The sequence below is a fragment of the Daphnia pulex genome, chromosome 2 (genome assembly GCF_021134715.1).
Source record: "Daphnia pulex isolate KAP4 chromosome 2, ASM2113471v1".
NCBI classification, from domain to species: Eukaryota; Metazoa; Arthropoda; class Branchiopoda; order Diplostraca; family Daphniidae; genus Daphnia; species Daphnia pulex.
Window position 1 is genome coordinate 6,536,923 of NC_060018.1, and position 23,940 is coordinate 6,560,862.

The 23,940-nt window shown below is 37.1% G+C and overlaps 8 protein-coding genes across 12 annotated transcripts; 5 read left to right on the forward strand and 3 right to left on the reverse strand.

Annotated features, from left to right (window-relative positions):
* Nucleotides 1-285: 285 nt before the first annotated feature.
* Nucleotides 286-1,498, forward strand: LOC124188813. Of its 2 annotated transcripts, XM_046581686.1 has the most exons (5): nucleotides 292-433; nucleotides 496-641; nucleotides 705-767; nucleotides 832-924; nucleotides 990-1,498. In XM_046581686.1, the coding sequence occupies exons 3-5, from the start codon at nucleotides 725-727 to the stop codon at nucleotides 1,454-1,456; spliced, it is 603 nt and encodes a 200-aa protein (XP_046437642.1). In that variant the 5' UTR covers nucleotides 292-433; nucleotides 496-641; nucleotides 705-724; the 3' UTR covers nucleotides 1,457-1,498. The 2 variants fall into 2 exon arrangements, 1 of the variants encoding a protein (XP_046437642.1); XR_006872493.1 differs by having other exon boundaries at nucleotides 286-641; nucleotides 1,034-1,498.
* Nucleotides 1,499-1,847: 349 nt separating this feature from the next.
* On the forward strand, nucleotides 1,848-3,512 carry LOC124188812 (vesicle-associated membrane protein 7-like). The gene is made up of 8 exons (XM_046581685.1): nucleotides 1,848-1,934; nucleotides 2,070-2,139; nucleotides 2,209-2,422; nucleotides 2,488-2,625; nucleotides 2,688-2,778; nucleotides 2,866-2,933; nucleotides 3,004-3,096; nucleotides 3,246-3,512. The coding sequence occupies exons 3-8, from the start codon at nucleotides 2,216-2,218 to the stop codon at nucleotides 3,315-3,317; spliced, it is 669 nt and encodes a 222-aa protein (XP_046437641.1). The 5' UTR covers nucleotides 1,848-1,934; nucleotides 2,070-2,139; nucleotides 2,209-2,215; the 3' UTR covers nucleotides 3,318-3,512.
* On the reverse strand, nucleotides 3,430-4,749 carry LOC124188810 (ribosomal RNA-processing protein 8-like). Of its 2 annotated transcripts, XM_046581683.1 has the most exons (6): nucleotides 4,610-4,749; nucleotides 4,315-4,528; nucleotides 4,099-4,260; nucleotides 3,873-4,032; nucleotides 3,735-3,811; nucleotides 3,430-3,671 (listed from the first exon to the last, which is right to left on the reverse strand). In XM_046581683.1, exons 1-6 carry the CDS (start codon nucleotides 4,623-4,625, stop codon nucleotides 3,464-3,466), a joined length of 837 nt encoding a protein of 278 aa, XP_046437639.1. In that variant the 5' UTR covers nucleotides 4,626-4,749; the 3' UTR covers nucleotides 3,430-3,463. The 2 variants fall into 2 exon arrangements, with proteins under 2 accessions (XP_046437639.1, XP_046437638.1); XM_046581682.1 differs by having other exon boundaries at nucleotides 4,099-4,528.
* A 154-nt stretch (nucleotides 4,750-4,903) lies between these two features.
* On the forward strand, nucleotides 4,904-7,891 carry LOC124188807 (tubulin--tyrosine ligase-like protein 12). Of its 2 annotated transcripts, none has more exons than XM_046581677.1 (13): nucleotides 4,904-5,057; nucleotides 5,127-5,198; nucleotides 5,254-5,317; nucleotides 5,396-5,526; nucleotides 5,596-5,789; nucleotides 5,860-5,920; nucleotides 6,020-6,281; nucleotides 6,344-6,534; nucleotides 6,604-6,667; nucleotides 6,729-6,880; nucleotides 7,002-7,347; nucleotides 7,415-7,625; nucleotides 7,710-7,891. In XM_046581677.1, the coding sequence occupies exons 2-13, from the start codon at nucleotides 5,131-5,133 to the stop codon at nucleotides 7,871-7,873; spliced, it is 1,908 nt and encodes a 635-aa protein (XP_046437633.1). In that variant the 5' UTR covers nucleotides 4,904-5,057; nucleotides 5,127-5,130; the 3' UTR covers nucleotides 7,874-7,891. The 2 variants fall into 2 exon arrangements, with proteins under 2 accessions (XP_046437633.1, XP_046437634.1); XM_046581678.1 differs by having other exon boundaries at nucleotides 4,925-5,035.
* A 149-nt stretch (nucleotides 7,892-8,040) lies between these two features.
* Nucleotides 8,041-11,376, reverse strand: LOC124188811 (tetraspanin-9-like). The gene is made up of 8 exons (XM_046581684.1): nucleotides 11,148-11,376; nucleotides 10,300-10,397; nucleotides 9,529-9,720; nucleotides 9,245-9,415; nucleotides 8,927-9,115; nucleotides 8,771-8,864; nucleotides 8,658-8,698; nucleotides 8,041-8,586 (listed from the first exon to the last, which is right to left on the reverse strand). The coding sequence occupies exons 2-8, from the start codon at nucleotides 10,375-10,377 to the stop codon at nucleotides 8,539-8,541; spliced, it is 813 nt and encodes a 270-aa protein (XP_046437640.1). The 5' UTR covers nucleotides 10,378-10,397; nucleotides 11,148-11,376; the 3' UTR covers nucleotides 8,041-8,538.
* A 3,057-nt stretch (nucleotides 11,377-14,433) lies between these two features.
* On the forward strand, nucleotides 14,434-16,088 carry LOC124210099. Its single transcript, XM_046608415.1, has 8 exons — nucleotides 14,434-14,501; nucleotides 14,574-14,677; nucleotides 14,749-14,890; nucleotides 14,979-15,087; nucleotides 15,257-15,389; nucleotides 15,457-15,502; nucleotides 15,731-15,837; nucleotides 15,905-16,088. The coding sequence occupies exons 2-8, from the start codon at nucleotides 14,605-14,607 to the stop codon at nucleotides 15,994-15,996; spliced, it is 702 nt and encodes a 233-aa protein (XP_046464371.1). The 5' UTR covers nucleotides 14,434-14,501; nucleotides 14,574-14,604; the 3' UTR covers nucleotides 15,997-16,088.
* A 172-nt stretch (nucleotides 16,089-16,260) lies between these two features.
* LOC124210072 (protein PAT1 homolog 1-like) lies at nucleotides 16,261-19,431 on the reverse strand. The gene is made up of 6 exons (XM_046608377.1): nucleotides 19,136-19,431; nucleotides 18,965-19,061; nucleotides 18,605-18,906; nucleotides 17,315-18,523; nucleotides 16,946-17,191; nucleotides 16,261-16,865 (listed from the first exon to the last, which is right to left on the reverse strand). The coding sequence occupies exons 1-6, from the start codon at nucleotides 19,175-19,177 to the stop codon at nucleotides 16,605-16,607; spliced, it is 2,157 nt and encodes a 718-aa protein (XP_046464333.1). The 5' UTR covers nucleotides 19,178-19,431; the 3' UTR covers nucleotides 16,261-16,604.
* Nucleotides 19,432-19,635: 204 nt separating this feature from the next.
* LOC124210077 (poly(U)-binding-splicing factor half pint-like) lies at nucleotides 19,636-23,735 on the forward strand. Of its 2 annotated transcripts, XM_046608395.1 has the most exons (16): nucleotides 19,641-19,813; nucleotides 19,950-20,025; nucleotides 20,516-20,599; nucleotides 20,981-21,049; nucleotides 21,133-21,281; nucleotides 21,345-21,391; nucleotides 21,454-21,667; nucleotides 21,730-21,857; nucleotides 21,922-22,120; nucleotides 22,187-22,322; nucleotides 22,399-22,605; nucleotides 22,708-22,865; nucleotides 22,933-23,073; nucleotides 23,153-23,238; nucleotides 23,293-23,396; nucleotides 23,464-23,735. In XM_046608395.1, exons 5-16 carry the CDS (start codon nucleotides 21,153-21,155, stop codon nucleotides 23,571-23,573), a joined length of 1,659 nt encoding a protein of 552 aa, XP_046464351.1. In that variant the 5' UTR covers nucleotides 19,641-19,813; nucleotides 19,950-20,025; nucleotides 20,516-20,599; nucleotides 20,981-21,049; nucleotides 21,133-21,152; the 3' UTR covers nucleotides 23,574-23,735. The 2 variants fall into 2 exon arrangements, with proteins under 2 accessions (XP_046464346.1, XP_046464351.1); XM_046608390.1 differs by lacking the exon at nucleotides 20,516-20,599 and having other exon boundaries at nucleotides 19,636-19,813.
* Nucleotides 23,736-23,940: the final 205 nt, after the last annotated feature.

The window sequence follows — 23,940 nt, forward strand, 5'->3', positions numbered from 1 at the left end:
GTAGAGAAAACTTTAGAGGAGAGGCGCTGTTTGAAAGTTGCTATGGTTTGGCCGCTGGGGTGCCGACTGCCGAGCTCTTTGGGTTTTCTGTAGTGACTCTAGTCAGAGCAATAGATACCTGGTCGGTTCTCGGCCGTGTTGGCTTCCCTATCCCGGTTTTAGGGTAAACGTATCCCCGATTTTCAGACATTTTAGGGCGGAGCTTGTCAGAAGTTGTGAAGTGGTAAAAATGAAACAGCGCCATCTAGTGATAAGACGTTGACTTTCAAATAATACTTTCGGCGGCCATTTTTGTGTAATATGTGAATACGGCGGCCATTATCGTGTATTACGTGAATGAAGCCTAACCATAATTTCTGTAAAAATGGTTGGCAGGTGTGCTGTTCCTGGTTGTAAATCAACATATTTCAAAGGAAATCAAAAAGAAAACGAGGTTACCCTGTTTGCAATTCCTAAAACTTCATTATCTAAATGGCGAGAACTAATTCCATGTAGTTATTTGACGAGCACCTCACGTATTTGCTCCCGTCATTTTGACGAAAGTGACTTCAAATCAGGGATTTAAATTTTGAACGTGTTCCATCCTTTCAAACGTAGGAATCGTAATGCTGGAGCAATTCCCAAACATTTTCTGATAAATGGTATTGATATTACATTTCCTGTATAATCTGTAAAGCACAGAAACTGAACCATTTTCATTTTAGATACACCTAGTCGACAAGCAATGCAAAATGTTGATGGTTTCAAATGGAGAAATAACCTTAATGGTATTTTTAAATATGTTTATTTTGTTTAATATCAAATAACGCAATTCTTAAATATGTATTGTAGTGGAAACAAATGCTAGCAATGCATCAGTAAGGAAACGACCAAAAGTAGACAAAATACCTACTACGTCTAAGAGAAAAAAATTTGACAGTACAGGTATTGATAATAGTTCTCGTTACATTTTATTTATAAGAGCAATTGCTTTAAATTTTATCTGATAGCACCCTCCATGGAAATTATTAAAGAATCAATCAACATTCCCCAGGCTGCTGAAGAAGCAATTTTTGATCCACTTCCAGATTCAATCAAGGAAAATCTTGCTGTTGTCATGGAAGATACGACAGTTGCATCACCTTCTATGGAAGCTACCTCTACTATTCAAGAATCAATGGACACTCACCAGGCTGCTGAAGAAGCAATTTTTGATCCACTTCCTGATGTAATGAACGAAAATGTTGCTGTTGTCATTGATGATTCGACAGTTACATCACCTTCTATGGAAGCAAGCTCTACTAATTTCAAGTCTAATTTTGTGACATTTCAGTCACTAGTAACTTCATCAATGGTACCAAAGAATTGGACATGGTATTTTGATCAAATTAAACAAACGATTTTTTGCATTTCGATGGATCGACTACCAAATGAAAATTATAATGTGAAAAGTGTACATTTTCAAAACAAGAAGTAGTGTATTATGTCAACGGAACAATAAACAATTTACACAACCAAACAATAAAATGTAAGAATGTTTGGACACTTACAAAGAATAAACAATTTACACAACCAAACAATAAAATGTAAGAATGTTGGGACACTTAGAAAAGACCTAGAGGTTTGACAGTTGGATACTTCTACCTTTTTATTTTGTTCACTTCTTGTAGAAAAGTAAGCTGTGATTGGTCAATGAGTTTTTCATAGACCCTTCCTGATTGGCTGGCTTCACGTAGTACCTGACACACTCACTAGAGGCGCTCATCAATTTTTCCAAATCGGACCACGTTTACCCTGAAACCGGGATAGGGAAGCCAACACGGCCGAGAACCGACCAGGTATCTATTGCTCTGCTCTAGTGAGTGAGCAAACCATAGACTCTATAACGTGGTTCCGACAATAGTCAACATTGAGTCATTGACTGGAGTGGATTGTCATTTGATAATTTAAGATAGGTTGTTTAATCCTTAATACTTACAAAAATTAATTATATTCGTCCTACAACTATCCAAAACTATAGCAACGTCTTTTGAGTGTCATAATATCTGCTCCTTCATAAGTTCTGTAATCCATCGTGAGTTTCTCTGCAGTTTTTTATACACGTTCGTCAAGTTATTGATGGGATTGAAGATCGTCTGAATCGTCGAGAAAGTTTTGTTGGTATGAGATTAGTTGACCCATAAAAAATATTTAGTCTTTATTACATAATCTCATATGTTAATTTTTTAGAAGGAAAATGCCGCTGTTATATAGTGTTGTTAGTAGAGGAAACACTGTTTTGGCTAGATTTGCCAATAATTGTACTGGAAACTTTTCTGAGATCACAGAGCAAGTTCTAGCTCAAATTGGACTTGATGATTCAAAAATGACCTACTCTCATGGATCATTTTTGTTCCACTATATTTTGCAAGACAGAATAATTTATCTTTGCATCTCAGATGATGTAAATCTTTTTTTTATTGTCTGCAATTGTAGAAGATGATATATAAATAGAAACCTTTATTTTAGGAATTTGAACGTTCAAGAGCATTTTTATTTTTGAATGAAGTTAAAAAGAAATTTGTAAATACTTTTGGAGCCCATGCATACTCTGCTCTACCATATGCTATGAACACGGAGTTTTCGAAAATTTTGGCAGGGCTAATGGTAAGTCGTGAAATTCTTCTCAATTATTTCAGACATTACTGAGATTTTTTTTTTAAAACCAGAAACACTTTTCTGAATCTCGAGATATCGATACCGTTTCTCAAGTTCAAGGAGAATTGGACGACTTGAAAGATGTAATGGTGAAAAATATAGGTAAAGTGTAAATACGAGCCAGCAAGAATTTGCAACCTCCAGCAGTAGTAACATAATACCATTTAATTTAATTTTGCTCATTATTAGATTCCTTAGCGGCACGTGGCGAAAGATTAGAATTACTGGTTAATAAAACCGAAAGCCTCAGCGCGTCAGTATGTATATTTTAGATATTTTTAAATTTTACTTTGGTTTACCAAGTAAGTTATTTTAAATTGTTTTTAGGCTGTTACTTTCCGGAAATCAAGTCGAAATTTGGCTAATTCCTTGTTCTGGAAAAACATAAAAATAACAGCAATTACTGCTGCCGTGATTTTGGTATGTTATAATTGTTTTACAGTTTAAATAACTATCTTTATTTCATTCGTAATTTTTTTTTTTTTACCATTTATCGACCTGAACTACATTCTAAAATTCGGAATAATATTTTAAATGAAATCTAATTGAAAATATCTATTTTTCCGTAGGTTATTGTGTATTTTGTCGTTAGCATAGCATGTGGAGGATTGAATTGGCATTCATGCATTCAAAATAGTTGATGCACAAATTCTGCGCGTGATCTAATTTTTCTTTCAGTTTTTAAAACAAACATTCTATTTCAACCAAATACGTTTCTGTACATTCGTAACATATAATGAGTCGGTTTCTTTGTTATGATGTTCAACATTTATGTGTACTTTTCTATTCATCGTTTTTTGTACAGACAAGGTTTCAAATATATTCTTGGCATAGTTGCTTTGGGACTCATGTTTTGAATCTTGCTAAACTTTGCGAGAAAAAAGTATTTTTGAACGTTATTTTCTTTGAGTTGGAATCCAAAACGTTCAATTGTTTTCAAGAAATCATTAATATTGCTACATCTGCTTTCAACTTCAGCTACACACAAAGTACCACTGTAATTTAAAAATTACATCAATAAAGATTATTATTTTTTAAAATCTGTATGTAGCATTTACCCAATTTTAAGGACTCTATTAGCTTCCTTTAAAAAGTCATGTATGTTGGAACCCATGAGAGATAAGCAGAAGACCACCTGAACAAGCAATATCTGTTGTTTGATCAAAATTTATAATGCATAAATAATGCTGAAATACCACATCAACAGCTTTGGTTGCCAAAGGAACAGAAGCCATGTCACAAGCAGTAACTTTGTCATTTGCTGCTACAAGGTCAAAAGAGTGAACTTTATTAGGAATGGTGTTTGCTATCTGAGCTTCACCACAACCAAAATCAGCTATCACCCAGTTTCTAGGACTAAAAAAAAAATTTTCATTTGTTAAATTAAAGCAATTTTTTAGCACATGGCTTGTTTTATTTTACCCTTTCATAAGATCAGTGATGATGATATCCAATGGGTTGACTGGCCATTTCAAAACCTGGTTCTTAAACCCCTTGTGGTATATATCAAATGATTGGGGGTCTTCTTGGAAAAGTTCCCATGCTTCACTACTACTTTTGGTATACAGCTCTTCATTCAGATACCTGAAATTAAATGTTATGATAGGCTGGAATATTGTCAACAACAACAAAAAATACCTGAACCGTGCAGATTCCAATCTTTGTCTTGCATCACTAGCAATCGATGCTCTCTCTTTAGTTTTTCTTTGAGGAGCTGAAAGTGGTGTTCTTTGGTGAGCAGAATTAGAATTTACCTTCTGTTTGGTTAGTGCAACCTTTAATCGTTTAACATAAGCTGAAGATCTCACATTTTTGGGTTTTAGTGAAATCTTTTTTGATCCCGAAATCGACGCTGAAAATTTTAGAAGTAATGGGAAGAAGAAAATTGATACAATTTTTGTGTCAGGATAAAATAATAATCATTTAAGGATACCTGTCTTGCTTTCCATTTTTTAAATTATGCGAATTGGGAAATGTATAAAACTTGAAAACCACGACCAGACCAAAACAGACAAGACACAAACCATGTGCAGGTGTTACAAAATATGCGCGTGCGTCATATTTCTTTTACAATAAATTTTTCTGTTTTTTTTTTTCAATTTTGAAAACAAAATGACAAAATAAATATAATTCTATCGAGAGATAGTTTTCTTTTTTCTTTTTTAGGGTTTGTTGGAGTTGGAATTTTGGATTGGAATTGCATTTTTTATTTTTGCTCGACGCATTAAGTGACAACGGTGTCTGCCTAGCAGACGATCGACAGTCTGCTTTCTCAACGTGGAAAGAAATAATTCAAGTTGTTTTTGACATATGCGAAATTGCGAATCAACTGAAAAGTGTTTCGTATTATCTGAAATACGTAAAGTGGTTAATCATTAAAGGTATATGACATGGCTATCGAAAATATCCTTACTAATAAATGTGTTTTTAATTGAATTTAAACTTTGAAGGGAAATGTCCTCTTTGGAACTTGCAGATGGCTTGGAAGGACTGAAAAGTTTTATAGCTCTCCATCAAGCACAGTAAAATCATTACTATTATTATTTATGTTCATGTATCACATACAAGTGTCTTAAGGTTAAAGTCCTCTGGTGTTCCTGAAATTTATTGGGAGACCTTGTATTGGAAGCTAAAGAATAGCGTAAGTTTCTGACAACTTCCTGAAGAATTTACACAAATTTGGTTATGATAATTAATTCAATTCCTTTTTAATTTTTAGATTTTTGATGCTGGGGAGTGCTTTAGCTTAGCACAAATTGATGAAGATGATAACGTTGTGAGTAATGCTTTCAACAAATGGAAAGTTCTAGTTACATGTTCAGGAGGTGTTGTTGCAGCAGATCCAAAGCAGTAATGTTCTTCGTGTAAATGTCTGTATCATGTATATAACAGAATTTTAATGTAATTTTATTTTGTTAGTATCTATCTTGTTGACCATGCTTGGACATTTCGACCAGATCAAGTTAGGAGCCACTTGCTTAACATCACAGGCCTCCTTGCTAGGATGTGTAACCTCATGGATGTTGCTTATTCTGCTGAGAGTGATAATATTGAAGTAATTGTTAAGAAGGTTATGGCCAGCATGTGGAAGTACAGTCAAACATATAGCATTGGTAGTTAATATGCTATTGCTTTGTTTGTTTTTTTACTATTCTCAAAATTTAAATTTAAATTTAATATAAGGTAACCAAAATCTTGAAGCCGAGGAGCGTCTCCCCATCTGGTACATTTTGGATGAATTTGGGTATGTTACTTTCTACTTTGATCTTTGCAGTAGTTCTTTTTTGTATTTCAGAGTTGTATGCTGAATAATATTAATACTTTGTTTATTCTAAAATATTAGATCACGGATTCAACATTCTGATCATCCGACCGTTCGTCTTGTTCCATTTTTCTTTATGTCCGAACAAGCTACCTATTCGATCATGTTCCCTTTGAGTGATCTTGATGAAAACGACGAAGTTACCCGTGATTTCGTTGAAGGTTCAGGAGCTGATGAAATTAGTCGGTCAGCATTATTACATCCGTGGTCCGAGGAATTTTCTCAAGAATTCCTTGCTTCCGTTGATCTAGAACAAGTCGAGCCTTCACCGGACTACTTCTCCGTAAGCTTAACATCGAATAATTCTGTTGATCGTTAAAAATTAATAATATTAGGTTTTTAAAGGCTAGTCGAATGACCGAAACGCTTCCGAATGCCGATATTGAAATACCTGGCCTACCGAGTGATCGACCTATCCGCACTTACGTTGAATATGTGTTCATTCGCGACTATCTGAAACACCCTAGATTTCAATTGGTAGATAATTCTGATGAAGCAGAAATTCTTTGGCTCTCATCACATTTCAAGGATTTCAAGTAATTGAAAACGTTTAGAAATTAGAACTAATAATTACCTCAAAAACTCCCTTTTCTTGACTCTTTTAGGCAGCTAAGCGAAAACTTTCCGTTTAAACGGATTAATCAATTTCCCTGTGAACATCTGCTGACTGTATGTTTTCTGTGATTCTGATTTTCTTCCAACTAATAATGTTATTTAAAAAAAAAATCAGGTTAAGGATCTACTTTGCGTTATTGCTCGAAGGTCCAGTATTAGTTCCAAAAGAGAAATTTTGGAAAACGAACCATCTTGGCTTCCAACGACATTTAATTTGAAAACAGAGCTTCCTAAACTAGTGGCTTACTTTCTCGCGCAAGAAAAATTGTAAGATGATTTATCCCATTTTATATTTATCGATTTTATTGTTTGGGTTTTTTGTTTTGTTATGAGTTGTTGCGATCCATTTATTTCGTTGTATTGTAGGTTTTCTTTTTTCTCTTGGCAGGGGAACACCGAATTATTGGATCATTAAACCATGGAATTTAGCGCGTAGCATGGACACTCACATCACTGACAATCTCGATATGATATTACGTTTAGCCGTCAGTGGACCCAAAATTTGTCAGCGGTATATAGAGAGGCCGGTACTTTTTTATAGAGAAGATGTTAACGCCAAAGTCAAGTTCGACCTGCGCTACATAATTCTTCTCAGTTCAACCGAACCTTTGAAAGCCTTTGTCTATCAGCGATTCTGGATTCGCTTCGCCAACAAGCCTTTCGAACTGGATCATTTTGACGAATATGAACGCCACTTCACGGTTATGAACTATTCGCCTACCAATTTACACCAGGTACTTAAAGAGGGAATGTAATTTCATTTTGACATTTTCTTTTAACTCTCTTGAACATACTATTTAGATGTTTTGTCATGACTTCATTCGCTATTTCGAAGAGCAAAATCCAGGTCAAGAATGGTGCAAAGTGGAGAAAAGAATATTTGCCATGTTATCTTCTTTGCTGAAATCAAGCGTAGAAAAGAAAGATAATGCGCCTCATATTCCTGCCGCCCCGCAATCCCGTGCAATGTATGCAGTCGATTTAATGTTAGCGTGGACAGATAATGTTCTAGGTACGTATTAAAAATTTCACAACCAATGAAAGTTATCGTCCATGAGTTTTATGGGCATGTAAAAATTTGTTTTTCTATTTTTAGATGGTGACGATAGTGGACCATCGATACAGCCCATGTTGTTGGAAGTTAACTGGGCTCCGGACTGTAAACGCGCATGCGTTTACTATAAAGAGTTCTTTGATGATGTTTTTTCCGTGTTGTTTCTCGATGAAACTGAAGGAAAGCATGTTCATTTGTTGGAATAAAAAGCTGGTTCCAATCTGCGGTTGAGTGTATTTTTAAAATCTGATTCGCCCTTTTCTTATATTTAAGTTTATGAGAATTTAGAATATTTCTTTACTCGAAGAAAGTTGGATAATAAGATTCAAAATCAGACAAGTAAAAAAATAAGGATTGAACACAATTTCGCAAATTTTTAAATAAAATACGCCGAGAATGTGTATTATATTGAAAGTGCATGCCAACTGACTAGAACTAAAGTTGACAAATTATCGAGCCATTTCTGAGGAGTCCAGTCTGTCATAAAATTGACATTCGATTGACTTTAGATTCTAGAGTGAAACTGCACTAACAGTGTTTTTACTACGACAGTCGAAAGGTGCCATTCACACGTTTGACAATCCATATGCACGTCATGATCAAGATTTTTCTCAATTCGTGAAAGTTGTCCAACGAAATGAAAAAGAATTCTTAGTGAGGAATAAGGAAATAAGAACGTTGGGTACAAAAAGCGCATCACACCATGCAGATGCAGAATTCACATTTGACAGGATAGTGGGCAACCACGCAATAGTAATCACGAAATTACAATATACTCTAATATTACAAGCAAACAACCAGATCATTTTCTTTTATTTCGGGATGGAATGAAATTTAAAAATAACGTCGTTTAAACTAACGCATTTCATCGCTATTTTATCATGTTGAAGAGAGCCATCGAAAAAATCATTCCCATTAGCTGCATTCGATAAACAAAAGAAAATTTATTAGTTTACGGTTCATCCACTTTAATAGCTTTAATGTACGTACCGTGACAAATGCGATGCCTATCCCTACCCCTCCAACAATCGCTAAAATTTAAAGTGGAAAAAATGAATTAAAAAAAAAACATTCAAGTGACGAAATTTCAAAAATAAATCTACCTGCTTGTTCTTGAACGGCTAAGAGGCCCTTTTCATAGCAACCAATCAAGTATGCCGTATTGCTGTTTGGAGATCCTTGACACGGCATGTACGACTAAATCAAAAATATCGAACACATTGTAAAACACTGGCAAATTAAATTTAAAAAAGTATTACCTGTCCAGTCATATCCATTTGACCGGAATTGAGCATTCCGCTATTAATTAGTCCGGTACTTCCAATTTGACCACTTGTCCATATTTTCTGACAACACGAGAGTGGTACTTGCGAATTGCTGTTGAAGTTGCGATTTTCTGTTCTCCAGATTCTGTAACCATCAAAACCTTCGACTCCGCAACAACGTAACTGTTCGATCAGGTAAAAATGGAATCCGGTCAGTTTAATTCAACTGTAACTAGGCATTTTTATTTCACTATTTTTTTTCTTAAATTACGCTCTTTACTATGGGATGTGATGTTAAACAATCAAACTTGCCTTGGATTGAGTGAAGTCCCACGCATCTGTCACGACTCTGTTAACGCCATATTCGCCGAGAGAAGAGTACATTCGCGTTCTCATTGAAACAGCAACATTCGAGCGGAAGGCATAACCCAAAATACCACCAACCAGCATAGTCACAAATATGCCAAACATCACTATAAAATACTGTTCAATCAAACAGAAAAGACGATCAAAAAAATATTTGTTACAACTTCATCTCAATTTTCATATGCTAATTTCCCGCAATTGCGTAACCACTGAAATAAAAAAAAACTCACGGTGAGGAGCATGCATTTAATTTCTTTAACGGCTCCGAGACATCCTAAAAAGGAGATGAGGATGACCACCACGCCAGTCGCGATAAGAATGTAGGCCGCACTCATATATAGATTGGTTCCAAGCAACTGTTCCATGTAGGCGTGGTCTACACATGTCCAAATACCAACGGCCATCACCACGATTCCACCAACCTATCAGGAATAATTGTAGCGTTTCGAAATACTGGGTATTGGTTGGCAGCAATTACGTGATAGCGTGATAGCGTCATTTTACATTTTAATGAAATAATTCAATCAATAAAGAGCGAATGTTGCATAAATGATAAATCTAAATGTCGCAACTCTTTGAAAACAATTAATATCTCGACCATGAAATCATCGCGTAACCCAGTAAAACTCAAACAACTTGACGAACTAAAAAAATAAAATAAAATAAAATAAAAAATTCCGAAATTGTCGTTTACACAACGAGGTGCCCAGAGGCACATGGAAAGTCCAACTCCAATGTAACCACCTCCACTCTCTCAAGTCAGTCCTCCAAGGAAAAGAGGTCAGCCCTTTGCTCGAATGGTGCTGATGGGAAAAAGTGAAAGTGCACTACTCTTTGTATATTAAAATAGAGAGTCGACGAGTGATCGGCCCCATTTTAACTTCACGGTCTGAACTTAATACTTGGATTTTTTTTTTGTCCCCCCTGAACATCTCCCCTGAACATCCGTGTTCCAAAAATTGGTAACGAATACAAATGAATAATGAAACGGTGCAACTTACCAATGATAATAAATTAAAGGTGAACATCAGATATTTCAGGCACTTGCCACATCCATTCATTTCCGCACCGTGTCCCATGGCGCCGTCACTACCGTTAACTAAATGATAATAGCCAAACAATGGAATCAAATTAGTCCCACTGCAATGACGCATACAAGTTGAGACATACTAAACGAATTTGGAGTTAAACGCATATTGCTACTAATACCACAACAGTAATATTAAAATAATCAAGATCTCAAATATTTGGGAATTAATTTCAAGTTGGGATCAACACGTACTGAAATCACAGAGACGCTTCAGTAGTGACTCGGTTCTCCCAACTAACGTTCAGTCGACTGGACGCATAAAAGCCTGAACTGATTTACGGTTACAGATGAGCTATTTATTAATGCAGAAATGCCCCAACGTCGTCCATGGCGACCAGTGTCAACAATAGACTGGCTGGCCCCAACTCCATAGAGTACACAACGCCGTAAGTTCTCGTTTTATTGATACCCACCATGCAGCACCACGCATGCACTCGGTCGCCTTTCCTGCTGTGCATCATTTTCCGTTGCGAGATCCTTCTCGTTCAATACAATGTGGACAAAAGCTGTACGCGACTCTAATCAATCGCTTCCGAGAAGATGATGACAAAATATTCCGAGGATCTGCAAGAAACGCAATGATTTGCTTCCTAGAAATTGGAGGGGGACGGTAACTAAGAAACAATGGAAAAATCCCAAGGACCAAAGGCTGAACCGATCGTTTTTTTTAAATAATTCACTACCCCCAAATGAACACTGGACCAGAAATGAACTAACTCCTAGCGGCAAAAACGATGCTGATTTTTTTAGGGAACTAACCGTGAGTTGGAGATATCAAAACAGAACGCACTTCCCACTTGGTGTACGAACGATGCACTGAAACACTCTTTCGGTCAGGTGTATATAACGTCTTAAAACGAAAGAGAAAGCTAACTATATTCGTTGAGAACGCAAGGTTCTTCGATGCTTGACAGTCGGAGCTGAACTAAAGAGTGAGAACTGAGAACACGGGGGAACAACTCTCCATACCCACGATATACCTGACTATAAACCTGGCTAGAGGCTAGACATTGCTTAGCACACCCTTCCTTTTTTTTCACCTTTTTCATTTCTCCTTTTTTTCTTTTTCTTTTTTTCCTTTTCTTTTTCTTTCTCAAGACTTATTACTTATATTGTAAAGGGAAAAGCTGAAAATGAAGGAAAAACACCCTTGGAGCCTACAATTTTATGCACTACTTCTCCGCAATTTTCTTTCGGCGGAAATAACCACTGAAAAAAGTTTACAAGATCATCATCCCATCGTGTATTTTAGGTTTAACGAGCGTTATAGTCAGCCTTTAATTATATACGGGTATGTACACGATATCAAAGAAATATCCCAGTCAGACTCGGTGAAAATAAAAATGAAATTATAACGATCAATACAATATAATTGAAAAAAAAAAGAAAATGTAGAATTTCGCCAGCCAAGCCTGTCGATAATGTGTGTTTCTTATATAACACCATCGACTTCTTTTTAGTTAATCGCTTGATCGTTGATGGTTATTTATTGATCTCTCTCTCTCTCTTTTTTTTAGTGGCACAAAAAAAGTTCCGGTGCGTGCTTTTCACGATGAAACTTTTTCTCGCTAGAAGAATAATTTGGATGAGTATAGACCGTAGGTAGCTGTTCGTGAATCCTTGAATGATTTCAAGCGTTGCAATTTAAAAATACTGGGTGTTGATTATGCAAAGAAGTGGAGAAGAAAAGAAAAGAAAATAAGATACAAGAGCGCCAAAGTCAAAGTGATAGAAACCGGCTCCCTTCAGCTTTTGGTTAGGCGTTGGGGAGCGTGAGCAGCCTGCACAATGATAAAATGCCTCATCATAGAACTAGGTCACGAACGCGGTTGATATATGTTACTCGCGCACCATGAGCTTGAGGAAATATCGTGATCTGAAAAAGAAAATGGACGCATACATTGTAGTAGCCTATACGTATACACCGGCGGTTCGCCCGAAGAACTGGAGGCTGAATTTTATTCCACTCACGACACATTTCTGTCCTTGAATCAACCAATTAAGATTGTATAACTATACAAACCCCGCTGTTATAAAACTTCGTTAATCGACCGAAGAAGGCCATCAAATGAATAAGCAAAATGGTAGGCTTGATGGTAGGATTATTGTGTTGAAGTATCCTCTTTAATGTAGACAAAAAGCTTTTCTAGTAGTCTAAACATAAATTGATGATTTACTTTATTTTAATCACATTATTTAAAATTCAATGTGGGTATAGCAAATACCGGCCATGCGGCCGGCGGGCGGGCGAGGCGGGCACATTTCTTATGCTGTTTTCCATTAAAGATTGCTGGTAGTTAGGTTACATTAGGTTTAACTTTTCTTGTTGGTATTTTAAATTTGATAATGTCTTCATAAAAATAAATTGCTATGCGAAATGATTTCAATGTAAACGCGACATGTGGTAATTCTCGAACGCCCAAGGTAACCCAATTTTAGAATTCAGACTAAATGGATAAAAGCGGAGTACTTAAGTTCTACCATCTACTAGCACTGGCAAAATTATCGGGATCGCTTTCCGTTACAGCACGAATTAGAGCGAGGAACTTACGTGTGGAATTGACCATGGCCTATTTTGTTTCAACTGCTTTTGTTTGCTTGTATTTTTAAATTTTGGTACTCATGGTAATGCTTCATGCCTATACCACCTGTTACCTGTATGAGTACACATACATCATTTGCATCGATGTTTAGTCATTTGCCATGATCTGGTTTTTAGCAGCACTTATGATTTGGTCTGGTTTACATGAAATTACATACAAAGCTGATTGATAGTATTTAACCTAAATAAAGTTGCACCATATGCTTTCAAGTTTAAACTTTGAAGACTAGCTTCATCACATTCCATAACACAATATAGAACACTTGTAAATACTCTGACCTTCTTAAAGCATCAATAACCGGTTGAAAGAAAAAGAGCAAAATTCTACTGGTATATTCAATCATTGGCATGAGCAGACTAGGACAACACCCGCCGCTGTTGCTGAAATAAAAACGCAACGAAATTCCCTCATGTTAGCCTACTTACTTTTGCCAATAGGCAATATAGCTTTCTTAAAGTCCAAGGGACAGATAACAACTCTTTTTGTCGTCTTTTTTTCTTTTATGGCTACAGCACTATATACATGGCCAAAGACAGACTTTTTTGAGATTTTAGAACGAGCATTAAGTGAAATATTGAGACTGTCTTCGTCAGTTTAATCGCGGGTCCTTACCAGTAAGGTTTTCGGACGAAAGTTTTTTTGACTTCACGTGAAGACTTTCTATTACCTTGTACGAAATTGTGTACAATGCAAAACATTTTGCGATAAACTCGTAACTCTTTATATCATAACATAAATTTACATATAGCTATATTTTATTCAAACTACTTCTGGAAAATGATTTTTATAATAAGCAAATTATGGTCATGGAAAATAAGTGAATCAATCGATATAATGATTTCAAAACCATAGAGCGCCTTTTTAAAACTGAAATACTTACCACGATTCGTGACTAAATGTGACGACTCCTTTATTCCAGTTCAATAATGCTGGCTAGTCGTACTTCTTCCTAATAGTCAAGAATCCAATTTTAAAGCTACTAATGAAGAGTGTATTGATCTAACAATTTACTTTATTAAAGAGAGCAAAACTAACCATGATGGATAGCGGCATGTAGGCTATATTATTGGTTCACTATGCTAGAAAACTTCGATATTGTCAAGCCTATTCAAGACGGAGGTAGGACTATATGGCGTTATAGCATGTGTACATAGTTTTACCACAAAACCCACGGAAGGGCGACGTATACATGTATAGTATCAGCAATACCGACGGATCGATATAGCCCACCGTGAATCATGCAGTACGTATATACGTATTAACCAAAAAGTGGTGGTTGGGGGTTGAGGGAGGGCGATTGCACAATAAGGGTATATAAGGTGGAAAGGCCTCTGTGGGTGGGTCATCACGCTTATCTGAAAAACATCTGTTATGACGTAACTGAAAAATGGTTTGGATAAAAAAATAATCCTGTTTGTCATAATATTATTTTACCTTATTCATCGCGTTATCAGCAGATTTTCATCACTTGAATCGTCTTTTAACGCAAGATATATGTGCACGCTTTACGGTAACTACCCAGATCTGTTGCGCACTTGAATCAATCTAGATCACCGTAAACGAAACTCTTTTGTTTAATAAGGACTTCTAGGCTGCCACCACCAGCTATATTTATGAATATGGAAAGCTTCAAGTCGACCAAAGTGTTGATATTTCTCAACTTTCTTGCATTCAGTTTGATTCACGGTCAGTCATAATAATTTCTATAATTAAAACCGGTGTCTTTATGTTACAATTTACTTGTATACAATGCGCAGGACAAAGCGACCATACACTTCAACTGTATGATGGAGCAATGAATAGTCCAGGATCGTGGATAATAATCAATAATTACGTTGACAATCTTCAAAATTCCGCCTTCAATGACCTAGCGTCTTCTTTCTGTGTTGTTCGCGGCATGTAAGTATGATTATATCAAATTGCAGTTAAGAAAAACAAAAAGTGATTTTCCACTCTTAATATTTTTATTGTTATTATTATTTTTTAGATGGCTTATGTATGAAAATCCTAGTTACAACAGTAATTTCTTAGGAGCTTCGGCATTTTACTGGGGAGAAAATTATTGCCAGGATTTGCCGACAGGTTTAAACAATCAGGTGTGTAAATCAGGAAAAAAAATGGTGTCACAACGTATATCTGTCAAGTTTAGCGGAAGTTTTCTTTGTTTAGCTGACGGGCGGTTACCTTGTTTGTGTACACAGCGATAGCTGAATTAGGATATGCAAGTCGGAATGATAACACTAATAAAGACAATTGGTTACTCAGGTGTCATCAGTCCGCTATGCAGGATCACCCTACAACTTCCAAGCTGATGCGCTAAATGTATATCAAGTTGAATGGTTTCAATCATACGAAGCATTCACCGCTAGTGATTCTCTGGACCTTAGTCCATATTATGGTGAATTATACTATTAGATATTTTATTTATAGACCTATTCGACGAATAATCAAATGTAATTTAATAGGCGGTTCATTGATCGTAACTGGGAGAAGTTATTGGACAATATACGAGTAAGTCATAAAGTCACATCCGTAATTTCCAATTCGATAAAAAGCGTCATGCTTTTTTCACAAAACAATTTCCACTCGGAAGTTTCCTCGTTGTTAATTGCTGTAAGACACACAGAGGAAATTAATGTTTGGATCAAATATTTGCGCTTTTCCTCTTCCATTCCATAATTGAATGAAAAATGTATTTCTCTAAATGTTTTAAAAAACCTTTCCCTTCTGCTTTTTCAGTTCTCCAAATTATCAAGGCTATCACGTTTGCGTCACACCTGCAGACATCACTTACGCTTATCCAGGATTTTTCGCTCAAGCTTCTGAATTCGGTTTTAGCGGTAGAGGTCAGTAGTAGTCGATTTGAAAAATAGTCTAGATTGAAGTACTCAAAGTAATGACATTCCTTTGTAGTGATTCGCAGTGCACGCAGGGGCTGCTGGACAGAAAAGGTGTTCCGACCTACAACGGTTATGCAGCCAAATCAGCTGTACACCCGAAACTGAGAGCAGGCTGAAAGGGTCAAATATCTTTAATCGACGCTGCCTGTATTTTATTTTAAATCTTTACTGCAATAAAATTCGACGTCATAAAGTCATTAATGTTACCGACTAGTTCGTTTCTAAGTAGCACATTTCCAATTGTCTTGTGTACTCCATCTTCTACATTTACAATTCGTTCAGTATTTTAAAAGCACATCAGCATTTGAAATCCATGTGTATGCCAATTAAATTGTTTGCCTAAAATGGGATGCACAATTGATTCAATAATTTTGAGGTTCATGGGGGCTTGTATTTGCCATAATTACAGAACGCATGTGTACGTCAAGTTCGGTTGCAAGCAGTCAGAAGGTACAACAATCTACAGAAACAATGAGCATTTTTCTGCCAAGAAGGCACGGCACGACTGGATTGTGCTTTAGTTCGAATAAGTTGACGCCAACACAACAGTCAGAATAGACCAATTAAGTCCATTCATAGCACTGCCAAACAACTCAAATCATTCGATATTTTTGTGTTCTGATTCTGTAAGGAATTTTCCGGTCCCCGCAATAAGCTATCCATGTCAACAGTCACCGTTTTTTTGTTTTCCTCTCTTGTTACAAGACAATCTTCTAAGCCTCTTGTCCAGCATGGGTGAGAGTATCTAAAACGATTTTCAATGCTTTCAGCTTCGATTCTTCCATGCCAACTTGTTGAAAGTGCTCTAAATTTAACAGCCCTAGGTCCGATTTCAGTGCTGTGGGAGCAGCGATGATAGAGTTGCCGACGTTGTGAACGAATGCCGACCACTGACCTCTTGTAAGTTCGTCTGAGCATTTCGGCATCAGTTCGGTCCCTCGACACAAAATCAAACTTATGAAGTCGAGGCCCACCTATAACAAACAGATTGTTAGCATTTTAACTTTGATTGCAACAACGAAAGACAAATAGTTATTCATAGTTAGAAACCAACCTTGGCGGATGTGACACTGGTGTATCCACTGTTCTTCTGAGCTGCATCAATCAATCGTGCCATACTGACAAGACCTTGAAGATCTTCTAGCGAAGCCAGTACGTCATTCACCAATGGTAGAAAACGTACAAGAACATGGTCGATATTGTCGCGCCGAATCAAAATAAGACAATTCAGCAAAATCGTGCGAACAATTAATTCTTGGAATTGTGGTGAAAATCGATTCCAAGCCCGAAGAATCAAAACCTGTTAATCCAGATAAAGCGAAAAAAGAATTTTAGGTTTGATTTTAATTTTCTAACTGAACAAATTTTTGGCACATGCCAAAAGATTAAGATAAATATTTCAACCAGAAAAAAAAATCTGTACCTTTCCCTTCCTGACGAGCATAATCTGTTGAAGCCGATCTCCAGCCGACAAAAATGATTGGAGTTTGTGTTGATACTCGATAGTGGCTTGATGATGAGGACCAGGTTCCGTGTCTTTTGGTAGCGATTCGACTCGCATTTCAGCATCTTCTAAGTCAAGCAGCCAAACGTACATCTTTTCAATGTCCAGCAAAATTTGCTTGAATTTTCTCATGTCCTTGACGGCCACTTGGGGATCCTGACCCATTTCGGGAGTTGATTGGGATATCGTGACATCAATTATACGACGAGGTGCCGTGTATGTTACAACTTGAAGTTTTCCTAACGAGTTAGCGAATTGGGTCGGTGCGTAAGTTCTAGATTCGACTTTAGCTCTATCATGCATTATGAGCTTCGGCCCCTCGTTACTGTCACGACCGGGAAGTTTCCCAAGACATCTCAATCGAAGCACGGTAAAGTAGTAATCTTCAACATAGGGATTATCCGATATCAACTGATTGATCTGAATGCTCATCAACCATTGCTTCTCTTTAGTTGACATCAGTCCATTGTAGTCGTCGTAGTTTTCAGCAGCAAACGTTTGTCGTTTCTCATTCACATGGCTTTTAGATGCATCATTTGAAGACGGGCTTATCTGATTAGTATTTTCGTGATTTCTGCGATTCCACTGCGAATTTTGTTGGTGAGGCAATGGAGCAGGACCATTCGATCGTGGCAAAGGCATTGGTAATGGCATGTGCATAGGATGCGGCATTGGGGCTCTAACAGGTGGAGGTAAAGACATGCTCATAGGTGGAGGGAGCCTTAAATATGGCTGAAGGTGCGGAGGGGGCATCATTCCAATTTGCTGCGGTGGGTGTGCTCTTGTTAACTCAGCTTCAATTTCTTCCACCGAGCGAATCGATCCCGAAGGTAAAGGTCTGTTACTCAATAAATTTCGTTCGAGTTCTTCCATTGTCAGTCGTTTAGGTTGTTGTAGTAAATGTCGTTCGAGCTCTTCAACAGTCTTGAATAATCCCTCCTGAAGCAAATTATGCTCTCTGATTGGTGGAACTTGGTTGCCATTAGAAATCACAGAAACAACTTTGGGGCTTCCCTCGGAGGATTTTCTTATATCTGAAGGTTGTGTAGACCATATTGATGGTGTCGAAGGGGATCCAACAATGTCAGTGTTAAATATGGAAGACTGTGGGGACATCTGTCCAAACAACTAAACAAATGGGAAAATGCAGAAACAGTGAGTTCAGCAATTTTCTTGTGACAGAAGATGAAAAGATGAAATATGTAGTACCTTATTTTCCATTCGAGAATAGTTAATAGGCCTAGAAATAATGGTGTCAATGTCATCATCGTCCAATAACATTTGAGAAACACTGGCTGCGACATTAGCAGCATCCTCATTGTCTGCTTCAAATTCAGTGTTCCCACTTTTGTCGACTATAGCATTCCTCAGATGAACAGGCTGTGGTCCAGGATAAGCAGATTCTTCAAAGTCATCCAAGGTATATTCCACATTGATTTTAGAATTATCATGTTTAGGTATTTCCCCAAGATACTCGGCCAATTTTTCATGTTCTTCTTCCCAGTCATCATCTAAACAAAATTATAAGTTAGGTGAATACCAAATGACCAGTTATTGTTTATCACCAACCTGCATTAATGACACCAAATGTTTCATCATTTAAGGCATCATAGGTGTCTTCAAGTTCAACATCGCCAATCTCTTGCTTAGGACCTCTCCTGACAGGCTACATACATTCATTGAAATAAAATATTATAATACAATTTCTTCAAGGCACCAAATACTGAATTTTTAAATTACCGGCAAAGAAGTGTCAAAACCAAAAAATCCTCCGTCTTCCATTCTGCTGAGAACGTACCAGGCAGCATGAAGGGGATAATTTGATTTAAATGATTTAGTTCCCTTTCCTCTAAAGGATTTAGGAGTTTGACGAATCGTTAAGTGTGTGTAGAAGTTGAAACGAACCAAATGATAATTTTTCTGCTGATCTAGTATGTCAATCGAATACCTTATTGGAACTAAGATTCGATAGTTACATGACTTACATCTCGTACGGAACTACCATCTAGCGGATGTTTTTTCTGTGGGTTTAGAATAGTAAAATCAGGCCCTCGACCTACCCTCCTACAGCGGATTGCAACCAATTTATCTAAAAAAACTTAATTGTAAAAATTATGAATAATAAAATGATAAACCTTCAAAGTTTACATAAAAGTCTGTTAAAATCCAACTTCCGTAGTTGGATCAATGTTTAACAGATTTTTATTTACATTTTTTTTTCAATATTTTTGGATGCTAGTTAGCTAAATTTTCCCTTCATCAGTTGCAGCAGTTCCCAGTTCATGAAAAAGTCGCGTTCAATCACAGACGCCATCGTTCTACGACAACTTTTGTAGGTTGAAAACAACAAAAGTTCGCCGGTTTCTTAAAACATTATTTGACGAAGATTTTGGGAAAATGACCAATGAAAATGGCCGGGTAAATATATGTGGATCAATAAGATGTCATTTCACTTCTTATCCTGATAGTTAAAACACATTTCTATTCTGTTCCACCAAGATTTATTTTGACCTTTATAACTCTTTATTTGTTTACATGTAAATTTTGGAAACAGAACTCGACCCCACCACCTGGAGTTGATGGAGAGGAAGAGCCAGTTTTGAAATATCCGAGACTGGATCTTGCAAGTGGTATAAATAATAATTTACTGATATCCTTTGTTTTTATTTGATGTTACATAGTATTTAATTATTTAAATATGGCTATATTTACTGTATAATTTCACTTGCATGAAGGTACAGTAAATTACTACTGACTTTCAGGATTCTGTAGCCTCACCAAACAAAAAAATATGCCAATTTGTTTGTGGGTTGACAGGGGAAGGGAACTTGATTTTCTTATGGGAGATGATCAAGTGTAGAAGAAAAGTTGTATTGACATTCCATAATTGGTTTCCACTTGAGGAAGATTTTTTTATTTGATGTTTACGTTTTAAATTATGTTATGATGAAGTTTGAAACCAAGATATAGGAACTCGTCTGAAGATAATGCTTTTTATTCTTTTTTGTCTCTTTTTTCTCTTTTGGATCCTTTGATTCTCCTGCCCTCCCCTTTTTCATGTTTTTTTTTACTCCCTTCCTGTGACAAATTTTTTGCTTCCATCGTGCCCGTGGGTTAAAGTGTACCGCCGATCATCGTCAACCAAATGACCGTCCCCTGCATTCTCACACACTATAGCCGCAGTGCCCACATCAGGGGCACGGGGTAAAAAAAGGCCTTCTAAACCATGTGCCTTGTCCGTTTTAAGGGACTTTTCGATTACTGTATTTATACACCTAACCATACTATTTATTTCCCGTTCATGGTGCTCTCTTATCGACCTTTCAGTTTTACATCTTATCGTTGTGCGTTCGCAATTTATCCATGAAGTGCGGGAGCATATTGTCGAAACAAATATTAAATTATGATTATTCTCAAAAATTTGTTCTTAAGTGAAACTTGAGAAAGTTATTTTAAAAGACAGACAATATGCAATCCACTGTAATGGCAAACGTCACACCCTAATCATGTTTCTCTTTCATTTGAAGAGGAATATGGTTAAATAAAACGTGTTCTACCGAATTCCTAAACACCTCTCTTTTGCAGATGGAGGGCTGAGTGATTATCTCCCTGGACCTATAAAAGATTTAGACCAGACTGGACCTTTAACAGCCGGTAAAGATCGAATTTATTTTCATCTCGTTTAAAAATGAATAAATATAAATACAGGGAAATATTTTTCTTCTTCATGGAAATAGGATCTGGTGCCCGTCGAGATATGTATGGATCTACTCCTCCTCAACTGACTAGTGAACAGACAGAAGCTGTTAGTCGAGCGAAACGCTACGCAATGGAGCAAAGTATCAAAATGGTTTTAATGAAACAAACACTCGCTCACCAGCAGCAGGTATGAAAAATCAAAATGTTAGTTTCACTGTTAATTTCAACTGTTTAAATCTGACGAAAATAGCAAGCCAAATCCCTACAACGCCACCAAGCCCTAGTTCTTATGTGCAGGTATGAATTTGCATTGTAAAATAAGAAAACAAAATCTAAATTTTTATGGATTTCACGTACAGAGTTTATGTTGGAAGCATAAGTTTCGAGTTGCGCGAAGATACTGTACGACAGTCGTTCCATCCCTTTGGACCCATCAAATCTATTACTATGTCATGGGATCCCATAACTCAAAAGCACAAAGGATTTGCCTTCGTTGAATATGAACTCCCTGAAGCCGCACAATTAGCTCTAGAACAGATGAATGGCGTGGTGATTGGAGGGCGAAATATTAAGGTGAGTTACGATTCATTTTGAGTATTGCTCGTATCGATGGCCAATCAGCAAGTTCTCTACAGGTAGGACGCCCGAGTAACATGCCACAGGCTCAGCCTGTCATTGATGAGATTATGGAAGAATCACGTCATTACAACCGCATTTTTATTGCATCAGTACATCCAGATCTGACAGAAGAAGATATTAAAAGGTATCGTCTAATTTTTATGATGATGAAGATATGTGATAAATTAATAATCGTCATATTTTTTTAGTGTTTTCGAGGCATTTGGTAAGATCAAAATGTGTCAGCTAGCTCAAGGCCCTGCTCCCGGAAAACACCGTGGTTATGGTTTCATTGAATATGAGACCACTCAGTCAGCCCATGATGCCATAGCATCTATGAACATGTTTGATTTGGGCGGTCAACATCTACGTGTGGGTCGGGCTATAACGCCCCCTAATTCGTCTGTGGTAACGTCCTCTTATTTACGAATGGTTTATAAATTTAATTAACTACAACAACGCAACTTTCTGCAGAACCCAAATGCACCTCCTCCGTCTGGACAGTTGCCCACGCAGGCCGCTTTAGCTGCGGCTGCTGCAACTGCACGCATTCAAGCTATGGATGCTGTTGCCGGTGCTTTATCGGGAACTGGAGGGCTTCCTGGATTAGGTTGGTTAAATCGTTCTTTACTACAAGAGTTTAAGAATTCAAATGATATTTATTTATTTTTTATTTTTTATTTTAGCTGGTCTCTCTGCTCTTCTTAATCCAACATTAGCAACTGCTGCAGCTACCCTGACTACAGCTTTAGGTCTGACATCACCTGCCCTTGCTGCCGCGGCGGCAGCAGCCTCCAATTTAGCTATACCTCCTCCGGGGCTGGCTATCCCACAGCTCGGTGCTCCAGCTCTACCCCTGCGACCCTCAGTCGTCTCACCTGCTCGATTAACAAGTGCATGAACATTTTTTTTGCGTCTTTTTAAAGCATATTGATTCAATTGATTTACTCTTGAGAATGCATTAAGGATCAAATAACAATTTCTTTTAATATTAGGCCAACATGTAGTAGCCATACCACCACCTACCGTAGTGACTCCCGTTTTGGCCACTGGTGGTTTCAGCAATACTCCACCCATCCAGCAAATTCAAATGCAACAAATACCGATAGCGAATCCTCAGGAAATTTTGCGGAAAGCACAGGAGGAAGCTAAAGTATGTAGTGTTTATTAGATTCAGCATCATTAATAGTTTAGCATGTAACAAAATTACTTAATGCCAGGTTAAGCAGCAACAAGAAGAGATTAAGCAAAAACTGTTGGATGAAGTTGAACCACAAACACTACAACAGCAAGAAAATATATCAATTAAGGGTCAGTCTGCTCGTCATTTGGTCATGCAAAAATTGATGCGCAAAGCGGATGTGAGTATTTTTTTTACACTACAAATAGTTTGAATTCACGGTAATTACTGAACATATTTTAACTTGGTTCATTAATCAGTCTCGAGTCATCATACTTCGTAATATGGTTGGTCCGGAAGATGTTGACGAAACTCTTCAAGAAGAAATCACCGATGAGTGTTCAAAGTAATTCCCGTTATGATACGTTAAAAATTGACGAATTCTAGCTTTCTTTTGTAGGTTTGGGAATGTTAAACGAGTGATTATTTATAAAGAAAAACAATCAGATGACGATGATGCTGAAATAATCGTTAAGATTTTCGTTGAATTCACAGTTGGAACAGGTAAAATCGCAAAAAGACTCGGTACTGAGCACTTCTATAACGTTTCTTTTATTTTACGTTGCTTCAGGAGCTGAAACAGCGCGGGACTCCCTGAACGGCAGGTTTTTTGCCGGTCGTATGGTTCGATGTGACATTTATGATCAAGCTCTTTATGAATGTAATGATCTTTCCGGATGAATTTGAGTTTTATTTATCATCTTCCAATCGCCTCTTTATTTTATGGCTTCAAGTCTGACCTTTTGTGTTGCACTAACTCTGCATATTTCCTACTGTGTTTTCGTGTGTTATTATGACTGCCCTGTGGTTCGAGTAAGAAATAAAATATTCTGTAGTCGCCAATTCAGATTGCAATATTATTTACTTAATTTGTATGAAAACATTTCTTGCACTGGGTGATATTGCATTCACTTCTGTTTGATCTTATTGTTGCTGTGTACTCATCAGGCCGTAAATAACTTGATGATTTTGTAAAGGCCTAAAGGGCGTCTTCTTCAAGTTCTTCTTTCTTCAAGCTTTCCCAACTAAAATCCCAGGTATACTTCAC